This window comes from Saimiri boliviensis, chromosome 4 (assembly GCF_048565385.1).
Source record: "Saimiri boliviensis isolate mSaiBol1 chromosome 4, mSaiBol1.pri, whole genome shotgun sequence".
NCBI classification, from domain to species: Eukaryota; Metazoa; Chordata; class Mammalia; order Primates; family Cebidae; genus Saimiri; species Saimiri boliviensis.
The window spans coordinates 23,158,448-23,175,702 of record NC_133452.1 but is presented as its reverse complement, the minus strand read 5'-3'; the positions used below and the strand labels follow the sequence as shown (position 1 = coordinate 23,175,702).

Sequence of the window (17,255 nt, the reverse complement as noted above, 5' to 3'; positions counted from 1 at the left end):
TGGCAGGCTCATCAAGAGGTATCCTGACCCATGTGAAATTCACTAGAGGCTTTGACATATGCCTGCCTGAAATTAATAAACACCATGTCTGCAACTTTTACCTGATTTTGTGTCTTCTACTCTTATGAAAAAAGTAAATAAGTTTTTGTTCCCAAAAAAACCATGCTGGCTTTAAGAACAGGGTTTTTTCTCTGAGGTTCTCATGAGACATCCTTTTTATGAGCTACGGCAGAACCTTGATAAGCACCGTAATTAAACTCACTAGTCTTTGTTTTGCAGAGCACATATTCTTCTTAAGTTTGAAACATCAGAATTCTTTGCTCTGTATTTTCATAAATACTCAAGGCCATACACTGTCATTCAGAATACTACCCTATGGGATCCCTCAATACTCAGTACTCAATGATATAACTCAAACTACTGAATCCATTTAGGATCGCCAGTTTCTGTCTTGGAATCCTATCACTGATTTAGCTTTAGATTTTCACATTTAATATCTATCTCACCATTTAATAACTTTTTCCTTTTAAAATTATTCTGAGTCTAAGCAAAAACAAAATAATTTTGCTTTACCTCTTTAATTCATTAGCACTATAATTAATAAGACTCAAATAATAATAAAAATATCAATACATATGTGCATTATACTTTGCAAGTAAAAATGCTTTATTATACATTTTTTTACTTGCCTCAAACATAATATCAAAAAGTCCTTGTTGGTGTTGCAATTCTCATCTCATTATGGGGATTGGAATTCCAGCTAATACTTCTAGATGTCTATGCGACCTTTAAAAAATTCATTCTGTCTTATGTATATATCTAATTTTTACTTCTGGAAATCTAAACATGCCAGAGAGCTTTCTGTGAACAGAGTACAGCTGAAAGACAAATCTAGTTTTTATTCTTTATTAGGAACATCTGGAAATACAATCTCAGAATTACTTTGAATATTTGCATCTATTATGATATCATGCTTTTGATTCACTGACTTCTTAGCCAGATATCCAATTATGTTAAACCAAACTGTTGCCCACCATAAAGCAAGCCATTCCCAGGCTCTTGAGCTGCTGCTTTTCTGCAACCTAAAAAATTCATTCTCAATCACAAATCTAGGTTCTGTGGAATCAAATCAGCTATTAATTTTATAGCTTTACCTGTCATGTCAACAGAATACATTTCTTTGAACTCGTCTGCTTTTCTTACTTCAGTATTCCAGAAAGTTGGATCTGGGAGACAGGAAAATCAAGTAAGAAGTTATTGGGCTACCCTGGGATGGTGCAATGATAAAAATTTGCCTTGGGAGGCATTAGAAGAATTAGAAGAGGACATAGTAATCATCTACTATAGTTAAGCACTTTATTTATAGTTAAGGAACCACAGAAAGGAAAATATCAGAGTCTACTGTTTTCCTGAAAAGTTTGTAGGATAATGCTTTCTAAGAGAAATTCCAAACATAATCCTAGTGATTCTATGTTTATTAAGAGGTTTTGGGACCTGTACGTATATCATAATAAGACATGGGGGACTATGAGATATAGTACATTTGAGAGAATAACAATATAACTCATTTCTGTGTAATTTATCTTTCTTATAGAAGGGATACACTTTTGTGGCGGAAGCATTTACAGGTGACACATTCGTACCAGGCTCGCGATGGAAATTGCGCCTCATTGGTTCTTACACTCCACTGCCATGCCTCTCTCGAGACCCTCCATGCAGTACCTTTGCCATAAAGGAAATCCGAGATTACTACATACCCAATGATAAGAACATTTTATTCAGGTACGAGTATATGACAGAAGGGGAAATGCATTTCTTTAAAAATGTTATTATTTTAGGATCAAAATAAATTCTGCAGTAAAATGCTGACTCGGTTTTGATTTCAATTTCTAGATTCTTTTTGGAAACAATTAATTGAGTGTAATGTGATTATGTGTGTGTTATATAAGATTAAGCCTGTATGGCTGCATATAATGGTAATGACATTTCCTTAGTTTTCATCCTACTCAACTTTGATTAAAGATTCTTCATGACATGGCTTCCTCTTACTACTTTCTTCTGCTGCTGCTCCATCTCTGGCTAGTATTTTGTAGGAGTTTCTTTATCAACCAACTCAGCCTTATTTTCATGCTCATCTATGTGCAGTGTTCTGCTTAAATCGCTTAATCAGAGATTCCACTCTCTTTCATGAATCAGTCTTCAATGTCCCTGCACTGCTTCCAGCCCTCATTATCTTCAGTCTGTAGAATTGTTGTTTCTGGAATCCACGGCTCTATTTAATTCCCTTTTCTATACTTTATCCGTTTTTTCTCTTTCTCCATATCCATTTTCATACTTATCCTTTACTACTAGGGTAAATGCCTTTCAGGCACATGTATTTAAATATGTAATTTTCCTGCTTTAAAACCTTTGGTAACTTTCCACTGGCTGCAGATAAACTCTGAACCACATAGCATGCTATTTAGCATTCTTGAACAGGCGCCTAACACAGTGCACGCTCCTGATGGAACTAACAACCACCTCCTGACATATATGCCCAGCAGTTTTATTTTGCTCATGTCTTTCCTCTTTTCTCATGTGTCCTGTCCCCACCTCTCCACTTCAAAAAATCCATCACTTTTAATGATAATTTTCAATAGTAAAATTTTTTGTGCTTAAACCTTCAAATATAATTACTTGGCTCTGGTTATGTTCCTATAGTCCTTTGTTCTCTCTGAGACTGTAACATATCAAATTCTATCTGGTGAATTGCACGTTAGCCATTATGAGAATTAACATTGGTTGAAGGCAAGCAGCATCATTTAGTTTCAATATAGGACCTAACACAGTGCCTAATACATAATTGGCCTCCATTAACAATGTGTTTTCTACAAGTTGTTAGAATACTTCTCTTTTTAATGTACATTTCTCTGCACAGAAAATTTGGAAAATACATTCCCAAGAAGAAAAAAAAACATACCAATAACTAAAAATAGAAATTGTGATTAGTTTAACTACTGTGATAGAAAACCATTGTATCACATGCCAGAGTCACTAACAGACTAAAAAGTGACATTTAACTGTGCCATTGCTAACCCGGAGTTAGAACCTAAGCAATACCTTCTTAAACCCTGTACCCTGCAAGCACCAAGAAAAATGTTTTTTCCAAAAATAAGTTATAACTGCTGCCCCATTTCTTTGTGATAACTGCTTGCTGCCCCATTTTCCTTGCTGTACCTTCTGACCTTGGCTTCTGTAAATAAAAACAGCTAGCTTGCTCTGAAAAATGCTGATTGAAAAGAAAGAGAAGAAAAAGTTTTCTATTGTAATGTTTGACTTGCGGCTCTCCACCGGGGACCACTCAGAATTTCCCCAAATTCCAGGAAGGCCACTGTATAAAGCTGCTTGCCTTTGCTTATCAGAAACTGCCAGAAATAGCTGCTATAAAGTTGATTGCCCTGCATCCCCTCACCCTCTTGGTCCTAAAACCAGAATGTGGTTTTTCAGCTTAAAAGCCCTGCTCCCCATGAGCTTGGGGCCATGAGTTGAAGAGACGTGAGTCCTTCGTGGCCGCTGGCAATAAAGACCCTGCAATTTGGCATACTTTTGCCTTGTTGTTGATTTTCTATGCTCACTCTGGTACAACATAACCTACTACCTAAATTAGTCCCAGAAGCTGGTACTAAAGTCATCAAGCTGAGCAGTGAGGAAGGTGAAGACGGGGCTGCTCAAGTAGCCTAAGTGAAAGTTCGTAAATTAAAGGATATACAACATTTTCTGGAAACTCAATACATTGTTTTGTTTGGCAAGTTGGGTTTCAGCATGCTATAGTAAGTGATAAGACCAGAAAATCAGCAAAGGCCTTCCGAGAAGAGCCTCACTGGACAAGAAATATGTATTTTTACATTAGGAGCAAGGGCATTCTTTAAAGGATTTTAAGAAAGATGATATTATCAGATGTATTAAAAATTATGTCTGCATGGCATGAATTATATATGTATATAATGTAATATATAATATATAATGTGTTTTACATTATATAGAATAAAAATGTATATATAACTGTTTATATAATTATATATGTATATATAAATATAAATGTGTATATATAAATATATATATATAAATTTATTTTTAGACAGAGTCTCACTCCGTCACCCAGGCTGGAGTGTAGTGGCGTGATCTTGGCTCATTGCAAACTCTGACTCCCAGGTTCAAGTGATTCTCATGCTTCAGCCTTCTGAGTAGCCGGGATTACAGTTGTGTGTCACCACACCTGGTTAATTTTTGTATTTTTTGTAGAGATGCGGTCTCACCGTGTTGGCCAGGCTGGTCTCAAACTCCTGGCCTCAAGTAACTTCTGCCTCCCAAAGTCATGATATTACAGATGTGAGCCACTGTGCCCAGCCTATTAATTATATTTTCTAATAGAAAAGATGTTAAAACTGTATGATTTTAAAAATATATTTAATCATAAAAGACATGGATTATGAAAAAACAACTTTGCTCAAGGCAGCAGCGTGTTGAATGAATGGAAGGGGAGCATAACTGGAGGGAGGGAAACCAGGTAAGAGCTGTGAAATAACCCAGGAGTGAGATTAAGGCAGTCTGAAGTAGGGCAGCATATCGATTTGCTAGGACTGCCATAACGAAAGTCCACACACGTGTGGGTGGCTTAAGCAATGAACATTTATTGTTGGCAGAGAGCTGTGGGAACTATTAGTAGAAGTGTGAAATCAAAGTGTCAGCAGTGTTGGTTCCAACTGAGGCTGTAGGAGAGAACCTGTTCCGTGACTTTCTCCTGGCTTCTTCTGGTTTGCTGGTAATCTTTGGTTGTCTTTGGCTTTTAGAAGCATCACATCTCTCTCTGCCATTATCTTCATGTGGTGTTTTCCCCTGTGTGCCTCTATTACCAAATTTCTCTTTTTATTTAGAGATAGAGCTCACTTTGTCTCTCAGCTGGAGTTCAGTGGTGCAATCATGGCTCACTGCAAACTCTAACTCCTGCCTCGAGCAACCTTCTCACCTCACCATAGCTGGTACTATGAGCACATGCCACCATGCCCAGCTAATTTTTTAATTTTTTGTAGAGACAGACTGGTCTCAAACTCTTGGCTTCAAACAATCCACCTGCCTTGGCCCCCCAAGTGCTGGGTTTACAGGAATGAGCCACAGTGCCCAGTACCAAATTTCCCCTTTTTATAAGACATCAATCATACTGGAGTAGAGCCCATTCTAATGACTTTATTTTAACTTGATTACCTGCAAAAGACCCTATCTCCAAATAGGTGACGTTGTGAAGCACTGGGGGTTTGAACTTCAATAGATCTTTGTGGTAGGAGCAGATACAATTCCACCTGTAACAGGTACTGACAGTGAATCTGGAGAGAAGAAGAAGGATTTTAAGATATTGAGGTAAAATTGACAGCCTTACTAGAGTTCTAGAGTTTGACTTGGGGAAATGTTTGGATGATGTTGTATACCTAGATAAAGGGGAGAAGCTCATTTGCAAGGGGGTCCATAGGAAGACAATTAATTCCTTTTTAGTTTTTAAATGTGGTGGTCTAGTGAAATAGCCAAGTGATACTGCATCAGTAGTTCCACTGTAGACATTGATTTGGGAGTCATTATTCTGTTACTTGTTCGTGGAAGTGCCCAGGAAAATTTGTGAAATGAGAATCAGATCCAGGACAAAACATGAAGACTCTCTGATATTTGTGGGAATGTCTGTCAATGGAAGCAAAGCAGCCCCCAAGTAGAAGGGAAGTATAAAAGTTGCTATCCTTATAGTGGAAGTGTTTTTAAAGGAGGAGGAAATCAGGGTCCAGTCAACACTGTCAAATCCTCCTGAGAGGTAGAGGAAGACAAGAACCGAAGTTTGTATAGATGGTGACAAACTCCTTGAAACCTTGGCAAGAGTAAGTTTAGCACATGATATGTTCCTTCGTTCTCACACTGCTATAAAGACATACCTGAGACTGAGTGATTTATGGAGAAAAGAGGTACAGTTGACTCACAGTTTTATAGGATGCACAGGAGGCATGGCTGGGGAAGCCTCAGGAATCTTACAATCATGGCAGAAGATGAAAGGAAGCAGGAACAATCTTCACATGGCAAAGCAGGAGAGAGACAGAAAGGAAAAGAGAGAAAGGTATATAGAGAGAAAGAGAAAGAGAGAGAAAAAAGTGTATAGCACTTCCTATACACTTTCAAACAACCAGATCTTATGAGAACTCACTCTCACAAGGACAGCAAAGGGGAATTCCATCACCGTGATCCAATCACCTTCCACCAGGCTGCTCCTCCAACACTGATTATCATAATTTAACATGATATTTGGGTGGGGACACAGAGCCAAACCATATCACCTGTGTTGGTGATGGAGTAAGCAAGTGAAAGACGGGAAGAGTGGGAGCAGACAACTCTCCTTAGGTGCTGAGCTGGGAGGACAGAAATGCAATAGAGTCTGAACTGCAGGGGGCTGAAAGTTGTGTTGGTTTCTTTTTTGCTTTGTTTTAATCTGTTTTAAAAACACGAGAGAGCTGTACTTATACACAAGCTAATTTCAAGGAGGAATAAAGTGGGGTTTATTTAAGATACAGGAGAGAGGCCAGGCATGGTGATTCATGCCTGTAATCTCAGTACTTTACAAGGCTGAGGTAGAAGGATTGCTTGAGCCCAGGAGTTCAAGAACAGCCTGGATAACATAGTGAAATTCTGTCTCTACAAAAAAATAAAAACTTAGGTAAGCATGGTGGTGCATACCTGTAGTCCCAGCTATATTGGAGTCTGAGGTGGGAAAATCACTGGAGCCCAGGAGTTTGAGGTGCAATGAGCCATGATTGCACCACTGCACTCCAGCCTGGGTGACCTTTTCCATATATATGGAGAAAAACAAGTGTTGTCTTTTAGCATCGTCATGTATATGAGAGACACGATACTCAGAAAAGCAAATTTCTAGAGAAATTAAAAGTTGACAGAATCCTGAGCATTTGTGAGAAATCACCAAAAATAAGAGCAAAAGGCCAACTCTTTAATTGCATTAAAGGGGTACTTGGAAAGAATGAATTAGACTGCATGTTTCCTGTCTTTTCACAAGAGATTTCCAAACTATTGGTGAGAGGTGAAGGTGAAGGCTGTGGGTACTACTTTAATTTCTCTGTATTTTTGTGAATCACAGAAAATGCTGTTATCAGTGAAGCTCCAAAGTATTCTGCCAGTAGTGATTTTTGTGTAACAGAGAGGGTTAATGTGGCAGTGGTTTGCAGATATGTTAAGAGGGTTGGTGGTTTTTAGGGCTATCAAGTTTTAAATTTATTTGTTTTTATTAAGTTCTTGCGTACATGTGCAAGATACATAGGTGTGATACATAGGTAAACATGTGCCATGGTGGATTGCTACACCTATCAACCCATCACCTAGGTATTAAGCACAGCATGCATTAGCTGTTTTCCCCAATGCTCTCCCCCCCACCCTTCCCCAGCAGGCCCTAGTAAGTGTTGTTCCCCTCCCTGTGTCCACATGTTCTCACTGTTCAGCTCCCACTTAAAAGTGAGAACATGCAGTGTTTGGCTTTCTGTTCCTGTGTTAGTTTGCTGAAAATAATGGCTTCCAGCTCCATCCATATCCCTGCAGAGAACATAATCTCATTCCTTATTATGGCTGCATAGTATTCCATGGTGCATATGTACCACATTTTCTTTATCCATTCTATCATTGATGGGCATTTGGGTGAATTCCATGCCTTTGCTATTGTGAATAGTGCTGCAATAAACATATGTGTGCATGTATCTTTATAATAGAATGATTTATATTCCTTTGGGTATATAATGGGGTATATATGTAATGGGATTGCTGGGTCAAATGGTATTACTAGTTCTAAATCTTTGAGGAATCACCACACTGCCTTCCACAATGATTGAACTAATTTACATTCCCACCAGCAGTGTAAAGAGTTTCCACTTCTCTGTAACCTCACCAGCATCTATTGTTTCCTGACTTTTTAATAATCTCCATACTGACTGGCATGAGATGGTGTCTTACTGCAGTTTTGATTTGCATTTCTCTAGTGATCAGTGATGTTGAGCTATTTTTCATGTGTTTTTTTTTTTTTTTGCCATGTGTGTGACATTTTTTGAGAAGTGTCTGTTCATATCCTTTGTAGGCCTATCAAGTTTTATAAGTGACTGCTTACTACATCTTAACAAAAAGTTACATTTTTTAAATCTGGGATTTGATGATGATAAAAATTCTATATTCCTTTTGTTTTGGAGTTACTATATTGGGGATCCTTTGCCAAAGTCTATAATAACTCCAGTATTTTCAGGATGTTAGTGGACTTTACAAAGTAGTTTTACTTATAGCTTATCATATCAGAAAATTAGACTATTTTCCTTACTGCATTAGTCTGTTCTTGCATTGCTATAAAGAAATACCTGAGACTGGGTAATTTCTGAAGAAAAGAGGGTTAATTGACTCACAATTCTACAGGCTGTACAGAAATCATGATGCTGGCATCTGCTCAGCTTCTAGGGAGGCCTCAGGAAGCTTCCAATCATGGAAGAAGGGGAATGGTAAGCAGGTGTATCACATGGCCAGAGCAGGAGTAAGAGAGAGAAAGGGAGAGGGAGGTACACATGTTTAAACAACCAGATCTCATGACAACTCACTCACTGTCATGCGAACAGCATCAAGTAGATGGTGCTAAACCATTTGTGAGAAACCTGTCCCCAAGATCCAGTTACCTCCCACCAGGCCCCACCTCCAACAGTGAGCATCACAATTTTGACAGGAAATTTGGTCAGGGACACATATCCAAACTATCTTGCTTACTGACTTGAGAGAAGGACTAACATACTTACTTATAATGTTAACTTTTTTTCTTTACAGATATTCTGTTAAAGTTGTAACACCACAACCTGCTACAATACAGGTACGCACATCCAAACCAGATGCATTCATCAAGCTGCAGGTCCTAGAAAATGAAGAAACTATGGTGAGCTCCACTGGAAAAGGCCAAGCTATTATCCCAGCGTTTAACTTCTTGAAGAGTGAGAAAGGTTTGAGCTCCCAGTGTAAGTGTGCTTTTATGAACAGGATATTTATGTTTTTAAATATGCTTATGTTTTCATCATACTTCAAAAATGAAAATAAAGTAGCAAGTAACCACTTAAATTATGAAACATAATAGTACAGTAAAATATGAAAAGCATAGCATTTTAATGTCAAATTAGGCTCTGAAAATCAATATAGATTTACTTTAAAGCATTCTCACCTTTGAGAAAAATTTACTTTCCTGTCACATAAGCCTTCTTGATAGGAGTCAAATTTTCATTATTTTGAAAGAATATTTTTACTTTTTAAAAATTCCTAATTCATTATTTTTAGAAATTATTCTACTTACTAAAATTAACAAAAATTAAATTTATTACTTTCAACAGACTATTCTCAATGATTACATAAATAAAATAATTTTGGAAATAATGATTAGCAGTGCTACTCTGAGGTGTATTACTTAATTATGTTAGTAACTTGATTCTGACTATAAAAATCACACATTACCAATGTATAATATTTAGAAAAACAGAAAATTACAAACAAGGGAACAAGAAATGTTTTATAATCATGCTGTCCAGAAAAAACATAGTTTTGCCAAAACACAATGGTAAATGTTTTGGCTTTTATGCCTTCATTCTCCATTTATGCATTTAGATTTTGGCAAAACTGGGTTCTTACCTATTTTGCCCCTTGAGATTTCTTCTTTCTTAAAACCATGACTTTTTAAATTTTTTGTGGCCTTGGCTGGGACCTCCAAACCAAGGTTAAATAAGTGATGCTGATTTATTTCCTTTTCTTAAGTAGGAACACTTGTGGCACTTATCATTTATTATCTTTGTTGGTGGCTTCTAATAATTAGACTTTATGAAACTTGAGAAAGTTCCTTCTGTTGATGGCTCTGAATTTTAATATTGAATGGGTTTGGAACCTTATTATTTTTTATAGTTGTTTATAGAATTCATCAAATTTTACCCCTTTAAGTTTAATAAATTGAGTTTTAATTTTGAATCAATCTTGCATTCTTAGAATAAAATCTATTTGGCCATGATGTTTTAATATACTGCTATGTTTAGAATATACAATTTTACTAGTTTGATCATAATCATAACTTTGTATCTCTATCAGAGTCTTTTTTTCTCTCTGTGTATACATGTGCATTATTCTTTTCTAGTTCTCAAGCTAAAATTATGATGAATTCTTGAAATTAATTTGAGAACTTTTTAGTTTTTCTATTTTTGAGTCTTTTAAATTCTCCAGGATTCATTTCTTTTTTAAAAATTTATTAGATTTGTACTCAAAACTTTCTAAATCTGATGTTTTCACGGGATAGATTTTTGGTTTTTTATTATTTAAGAAAATAATTTTCAAGTTTACATTTAACTGCCTTTCATTTGTATAGAATATATTTTCGAGGAAAAGTACAGATTCATTTAGTATTTCCAATTTATCTGCATAAATTTGCATATAAGATTTTTAAAAAATTTTAAATCTCTTCTCAATAGGTTTGTATAAAGTATTATATTTATTTATTTGTAATTTATTCTTAATTGGACTTTTTTGAATTTACTCTGTATTATTGGTCTTCTCTTAGAAAGAACTGGATGTATTAATCAAACCCTAATGGCTCTTTTAGATTTATAATCTACTTCATTAGTATTTATATTTATCTTCAAAAATCCTTTCTCTACTTTTAAAATTTAGTCAAATATTTTTCCTTCTAGCTTTGCCAGTTGCAATTTTAGTTCATGTTTTAAATCTTATTTTTAAATCAATATATTTAATGCTATACATTTTTCTAACTCTGGCTACATATATTTTATAACTCAGAATACTATAAAATTTTATATGTAGTGTTATGTTAGCCATGGGCTATGATTTTTTGATTTTTTTCTTTAACATTTATAATATTTTTAGAATTCCTAATAATAAAATTGTTTTATTTAGCCTATTGCTGTTAATTTCTAATTGAATTATTTGGAGTTAGAAAGTGCAGATGGGGTATTTTCTACTTTGAGGATTTGATTGGTGTTTTTCCTGTTTCCTGATTCAAATAAAATTTGATTACTGTTCCACTGAGGTTTACAAATAACTCTATTTTGGAGGTAGTTTGATGTCTAAGTGCACACACACATACTTTCATAAAAGTCAAACTTGCTAATTATGATATTTAAAATGTCAAGATTGTCAGTTATATTTTATCTCATCGGTATGTAAATTTCTTTGTGATGTGTATTAAGATGTTTTATTTTTATTTTTAAATGTGTGAAAACATCTCTTTAATATTTTTAGTTTTACACATTTCTATGCTATGTTGCTAGTTATATAAAGTTTGATATTTGCCTTATATTTTAATGTATTATATTTTCAAAATAAACATAACATAGCTTTCTATTAACTTTAACAGGATTCCTTATCACTGATTCTTCCTTTTGTTATCATTTGCCTGTTGATGCTGTTCATCTGTTTATTTTTACATCTTCTACATGCTTTTGCTGTCAGTTTTTCTCCTATAAATAGATATTTTCTCTACACAGCGATATATGGACTGGCTTTGTGCCCAGCCCAAATCTCATCTTGAATTATAATCTGAATTGTAATCTCCACTTGTCAGAAGAGAGACCTCATAGGAGATTATTAGATCCTGGAGGATGTTTCCCCGTGCTATTCTCATGATAGTAAGGGAGTTCTCACAAAATCTGATGTTTTTATAGCATTTTTCCCCCTTCACTCTGCACTTCTCTCTCCTATCATTATGTGAAGAATCATGTTTACTTCCCCTTCCCTTTCTGCCATGATTGTGAGTTTCCTGAGGCCTCTTCAGGTGTTTTAGCAGCGTGAGGGCAGACTAATAAAAATGCAAGATTCTTGTCTCTAAAATGGGGGAATGCAGTCCATTTACATTTATTTTGATGCATATACTTTTTTTGAATTCTTCCAACATCACATTATATCTTTGAATGTATTACATCTTCTGGTTGATCTTTGCAAAGCTATTTCACAATCAGCATCCGTCGTGAGTTCAAATGAAAATCTGACTTCTTATCAAGAAGGCTTATGTGACAGGAAAGTAAATTTTTCTCAAAAGTGAGAAGGCTTTAAAGTAAACCTATATTGATTTTCAGAGCCTAATTTGATGTTCTTATTCCCAATAATGTTTATTCTGATTGAATGTACAAGCAAATTGCTAGAAATAACTGTCCTTTTTCTTTTAACTTTTTTAAAAATTATACTTTAAGCTCTGGGATACATGTGCAGAATGTGCATGTTACATAGGTATACATGTGCCATGATGGTTTTCTGCACCCATCAACTACATTAGGTACATCATCTACATTAGGTATTTCTCCTAATGCTATCCCTCCCCTAGGCTCCTACCACATGACAGGCCCTGGTGTGTGATGTTCCCCTCCCTGTGTCCATGTATTCTCATGGTTCAACTCCCACTTATGAATGAGAATATGTAGTGTTTGGTGTTCTGTTCCTGTGTTGGTTTGCTGAGAATGATGGTTTTCAGCTTCATCTATGTCCCTGCAAAGGACATTAATGCATTCTTTTTATGGCTGCATAGTATTCCATGGTGTATTTGTACCACATTTTCTTTATCTACTCTATCATTGATGGGCATTTGGGTTGGATTCAAGTCTTTTTTACTGTGAACAGTGCTGCAATAAACATACATGTGCATGTGTCTTTATAGTAGAATTATTTATAATCCTTTGGGTATATATTCAGTAATGGGATTGCTGGGTCAAATGGGATTTTTGGTTATAGATCCTTGAGGAATTGCCAAATTGTCTTCCACAATGGTTGAACTATTTTACACTACCACCAACACTGTAAAATCCTTCTGATTTCTCCATGTCTGCTGCAGCATCTGTTGTTTCCTGACTTTTTAATGATCGCCATTCTGACTGGCATGAGATGATATCTCATTGTGGTTTGGATTTGTATTTCTTTAATGACCAGTGATGATGAACTTTTTTCATATCTTTGTTGGCCACATAAATGTCTTCTTTTGAAAAGCAGTTGTTTATATCCTTCGCCCACTATTTGATTTTTTTTCCTTATACACTTGTTGAAGTTATTTGTAGATTCTGGATATTAGCCCTTTGTCAGATGGATAGATTGCAAAATATTTCTCCCATTCTGTAGGTTGTCTGTTCACTCATGATAGTTTCTTTTGCTGTGCAGAAGCTCTTTAGTTTATTTAGACCCCATTTGTCAATTTTGGCTTTTTTTGCCACTGCTTTTGGTGTTTTAGTCATGAAGTCTTTGCCCATGCCTATGTTCTTAATGGTATTGCCTAGGTTTTCTGCTAGGATTTATGGTTTTAGGTCTTACGTTTAAGTCTTTAATCTATCTTGAGTTAATTTTTATATAAGGTGTAAAGAAGGGGCCCAGTTTCTGCTTCCTGCATATGGCTAGCCAGTTTTCCCAACACCATTTATTAAATATGAATCCTTTCCCTATTGCTTGTTTCTGTCATGTTTGCCAAAGATCAGATGGTTGTAGATGTGTGGCATTATTTCTGAGGCCACTGTTCTGTTCCATTGGTCTATATATCTGTTTTGGTACCAGTATCATGCTGTTTCAGTTACTGTAAGCTTGTCATATAGTTTGAAGTCAGGTAATATGATGGCTCTAGCTTTGTTCTTTTTGCTTAGGATTGTCTGGCTCTACGGGCTCTCCATCAAGCTACTACTGAGTTTCTTCACAGGATTAGAAAAAACTGCTTTAAATTTCATGTAGAACAATCCTTTTTCTATATGTAAAAATCTGTATACCTCTTTTCTACCTAATATTTATACATTTTTTTTCCTTTTTAGTTATATAGGTGGGCATTCCAGAGCAATAAAGATGTTAGTGGAGCATTGACTTTTGACTCTTTGTCCCTTTCTTCTTAACAACTACTGCCAAGTTAGGGGATATGAGCTGAGCCACAGGTTACTGCAAATGCTTTGATATCCAACCATCTTACACAGGCTTCAGTAGTGTGATTCTCTGTCTTTTCTTAGTCCAGTGTTCTATCCAGGAATTGCTCCTAGCTAGTGGGATGAAGAATACCACTGAAGGATTTATTATTTATACTAACTTGACTGGAGGCACTCAGTGTATAATACAAGCCCTATCGATATCCCCAGAGTTTTTTGCAAGATAGACCTTGCTGCATGTAGCTCTACTTAATCATATTATTTCCTAAGTTAGTTTTTGGTTTTGATCACTAACATTGGGTAAGAAGCCCATTGCCAGGGAGACAAAGAGTACAGTTTGGTCTGTGGCCTTAATCAAAATTTTATCACTGCTTATTTAAAATATCTCAGTGTTTTTTATTTATCTAATTATTGTGATTTATAGAATGTAAAATATTACATATACAAAGCTCTGATTATTTTCTCCCTATTTCATTCTTTCCTATATCTAGTCTGATTGATTTTCCAATTTCTTCTGATTTTATTGCATAACTCATTTCAATTGTGCTCAATAAACGTAATTTCCATCCTCCCACTGTACCAATATATTTCCCTTCTAAATGGCCCAATAAATAATACTACCCACTTAACATCAACATGTTCATCATTATTTATTTTGTTCCTAGATAGGTTTTTGTTTTTGCTTTTGTTTGAGATGGAGTTTCACTCTGTCACTCAGGCTGGAGTGAAGTGGCCTGATCTCAGCTCACTGCAACCTCCACCTCCTGGATTCAAGCAATTCTCAGGCCTTAGCCTCCCAGGTAGCTGGGATTACAGGCACATGCCATCACACCTGGCTAATTTTTGTATTTTAGTAGAGATGTGGTTTTACCATGTTGGCCAGGCTGGTCTCAAACTCCTGGCCTCAAGTGGCCCACTTGCCTCAGCTTCCCAGCGTGCTGGGGTTCCAGGCATGAGCCACTGTTCTTAGATTTATTTTGAATGCCTGTGATGATTTACCCATAATTCATCAACAAATATGACTGAGGGAATTTGTTAAAAACTCTTTGTATTCTATGTTGAATCATTTACAAAATTAAACTTATAAAATATATTTAGTTTTATCAAGTGTTTTTTACAATTTTGATTTCCCAATTTGATGTATCATTATAATAAATTATATAAATAATATTTTCAATATTCAATAATAGTTGTCATTTTAGAATAATGCCTAGTTGATTGTGGTGTGCTATTCTTTTGTTTTTTTTTTTTAATAGTGGTAGATTTAGTTTACAATTATTTTATTGAGAATTTTTTACACATATTCTAATTAATATTTATAGTGAATAAATATGTTAGTAATATATTCATTAAATGCTTATATAGATTGGATTTATTTCTGTTCCTTAACTATTTAATTCTACATGGATCTTTGAACATTCTCTTTTAAAAATTATATATTATATAATATCCATTTGGAGAAAAGTCTTTTGTTCCTATCATTCTTTTAATTACTAGTTACGGTACAATACCCTAAATGGTCCTAGTAGGGAGTTTAACTCCAGCCCTCTATAAATAGTAAATCAAAGCTTACTTGGACAGCAAGTTGCACAAAACAGTAAGGATCCTTCTGTTCTGATCCTTAGAATAATTTTAAATTATTTAAATTTAAAACTCTTAAAATTTAAATTTATTTATACTTTAAATTTAATTTTCATGTTTTAAATAATTTTAAATGAATAAGAATCCTTGGAATGTTTTCTATTTGGAAAGAAAAACAGATGCCCCTAAAGGAGGGCTGTCTTTATCCTGTCTTTGTAACCTTGGAAATAATGTGTGAGTTGTTGTCATCACCCAGGAATATGCCTTTCCAATGTGAATAAGACTTGGAGGAGAATTGAAGAAATACCACATTGGGATGATATAATTGGGGCATAAGTGTAGTGTTCAAATCACAGGGAAGTGGGAAATGCATGTACTATATTTATTTGTAGGGTTGAGCTTAGATAAAGCTGTAGTACTCTTTCAGTTCTTTTTTTTTTTTTTAATTGCATTTTAGGTTTTGGGGTACATGTGATGAACATGCAAGATTGTTGCATAGGTACACACATGGCAGTGTGGTTTGCTGCCTTCCGTCCCCTCACCTGTATCTGTCATTTCTCCCCATGCTATCTCTTCCCACCTGCCCACCCCCCCGCCCCTCCCCCATTTCCCCCCAACGGACCCCAGTGTGTAGTGCTCCCCTCCCTGTGTCCATGTGTTCTCATTGTTCAACACCCGCCTATGAGTGAGAATATACGTTCTTTTGAGCATGTCTTATTTTCTCCCATCACTTGTCCTTCACTCCTGAATATCTCCTGGGTTGTTTTCAACACTTAGGTTGCATTACTCCTTTGTAGATTCTTGTTCAAACTTGCCCGCACTCCATTTCTAGTTTTTTCTTTAGCTATGTTAAGACCACTAATCAGATAAGTTTTGTTAGTCGGAATGCTGTTTTTGTTTTTAGCTCTTTAAAATGGTGGTTTTCTTTACTCTGATACATTTTACACCAGATTTATAGTTTAATTCATAGAGGGAACTCAATTCTAAAACCTTAGTGGGCACTTACATGCAGCTCTCTTATGCTATGTATGACCTCACACTTTTTCCTTAATTAGCTAATTAGCACTACCAATTTTCTCTGACATATTTAAATTCTTGTAGGTAACACTGTTTATAGTTTGTCATCTAGTTTAGTCATTATTTAGCTCAAAATTTACCATTTATAAGAGAAGTGTACATAAATGTTTAAAATGTATTTTTATAAGTTTACTTGTGGTCAAGAATGATACAGAAAAATTGAGTCGAAGGGTAATTGGGTCAGGGATAAGAAACTGATTCAAAAGTAGAGCCAACATCTATAATGGCTTTTATTTTACCTGATATTCCTGTTTTTCCATGAGGATTTCCAGATAAACTTTAATACAATTTTTCAAGTTTTCCTCAAAACACACAAAAATAATTGTTTTTCTTCTAACTATCTTGATTATATCAATACATTAATTTTAGAAGAACTGACATTGTTACAATATCGAATTTGCTTGCAAGAAAAGACTATTTCCATTTATTCATGACCTCTTTTGTGTTTCGTGGAAAAGATTAAAAAGTTTCTCCATACAGATTGATAGAACTACTACTGTGAATTAGATAATTTCTTCATTTAGACTTCAAACGGGATGTTATTTTTAAATTGATGCTATTAATTTGTGTTTATACATAAGCAGACCTTAAATTTAAAAATTACTCTTTTCAGCAGCTTCTCTTGGAAAC

General features: G+C 35.3%; 1 protein-coding gene and 1 long non-coding RNA gene across 5 annotated transcripts in view; one reads left to right on the top strand and one right to left on the bottom strand.

The window, feature by feature from the left end:
• Positions 1 to 17,255, top strand: part of ADGB (androglobin) — a 222,578-nt gene that overhangs the window by 162,054 nt on the left and 43,269 nt on the right. For all 4 annotated transcript variants that reach the window (XM_074397308.1, XM_074397309.1, XM_074397307.1 and 1 more), the window contains 2 exons: positions 1,595 to 1,782; positions 8,869 to 9,053. In XM_074397308.1, the coding sequence (XP_074253409.1) occupies positions 1,595 to 1,782; positions 8,869 to 9,053 (373 nt within the window). The remainder of the gene's footprint in view (positions 1 to 1,594; positions 1,783 to 8,868; positions 9,054 to 17,255) is intronic.
• LOC141584244 (uncharacterized) lies at positions 1,165 to 8,894 on the bottom strand. Its single transcript, XR_012517159.1, has 6 exons — positions 8,841 to 8,894; positions 8,460 to 8,526; positions 5,997 to 6,083; positions 5,242 to 5,360; positions 1,644 to 1,722; positions 1,165 to 1,226 (listed from the first exon to the last, which is right to left on the bottom strand). It is a non-coding gene; the product is annotated as an uncharacterized LOC141584244 (long non-coding RNA).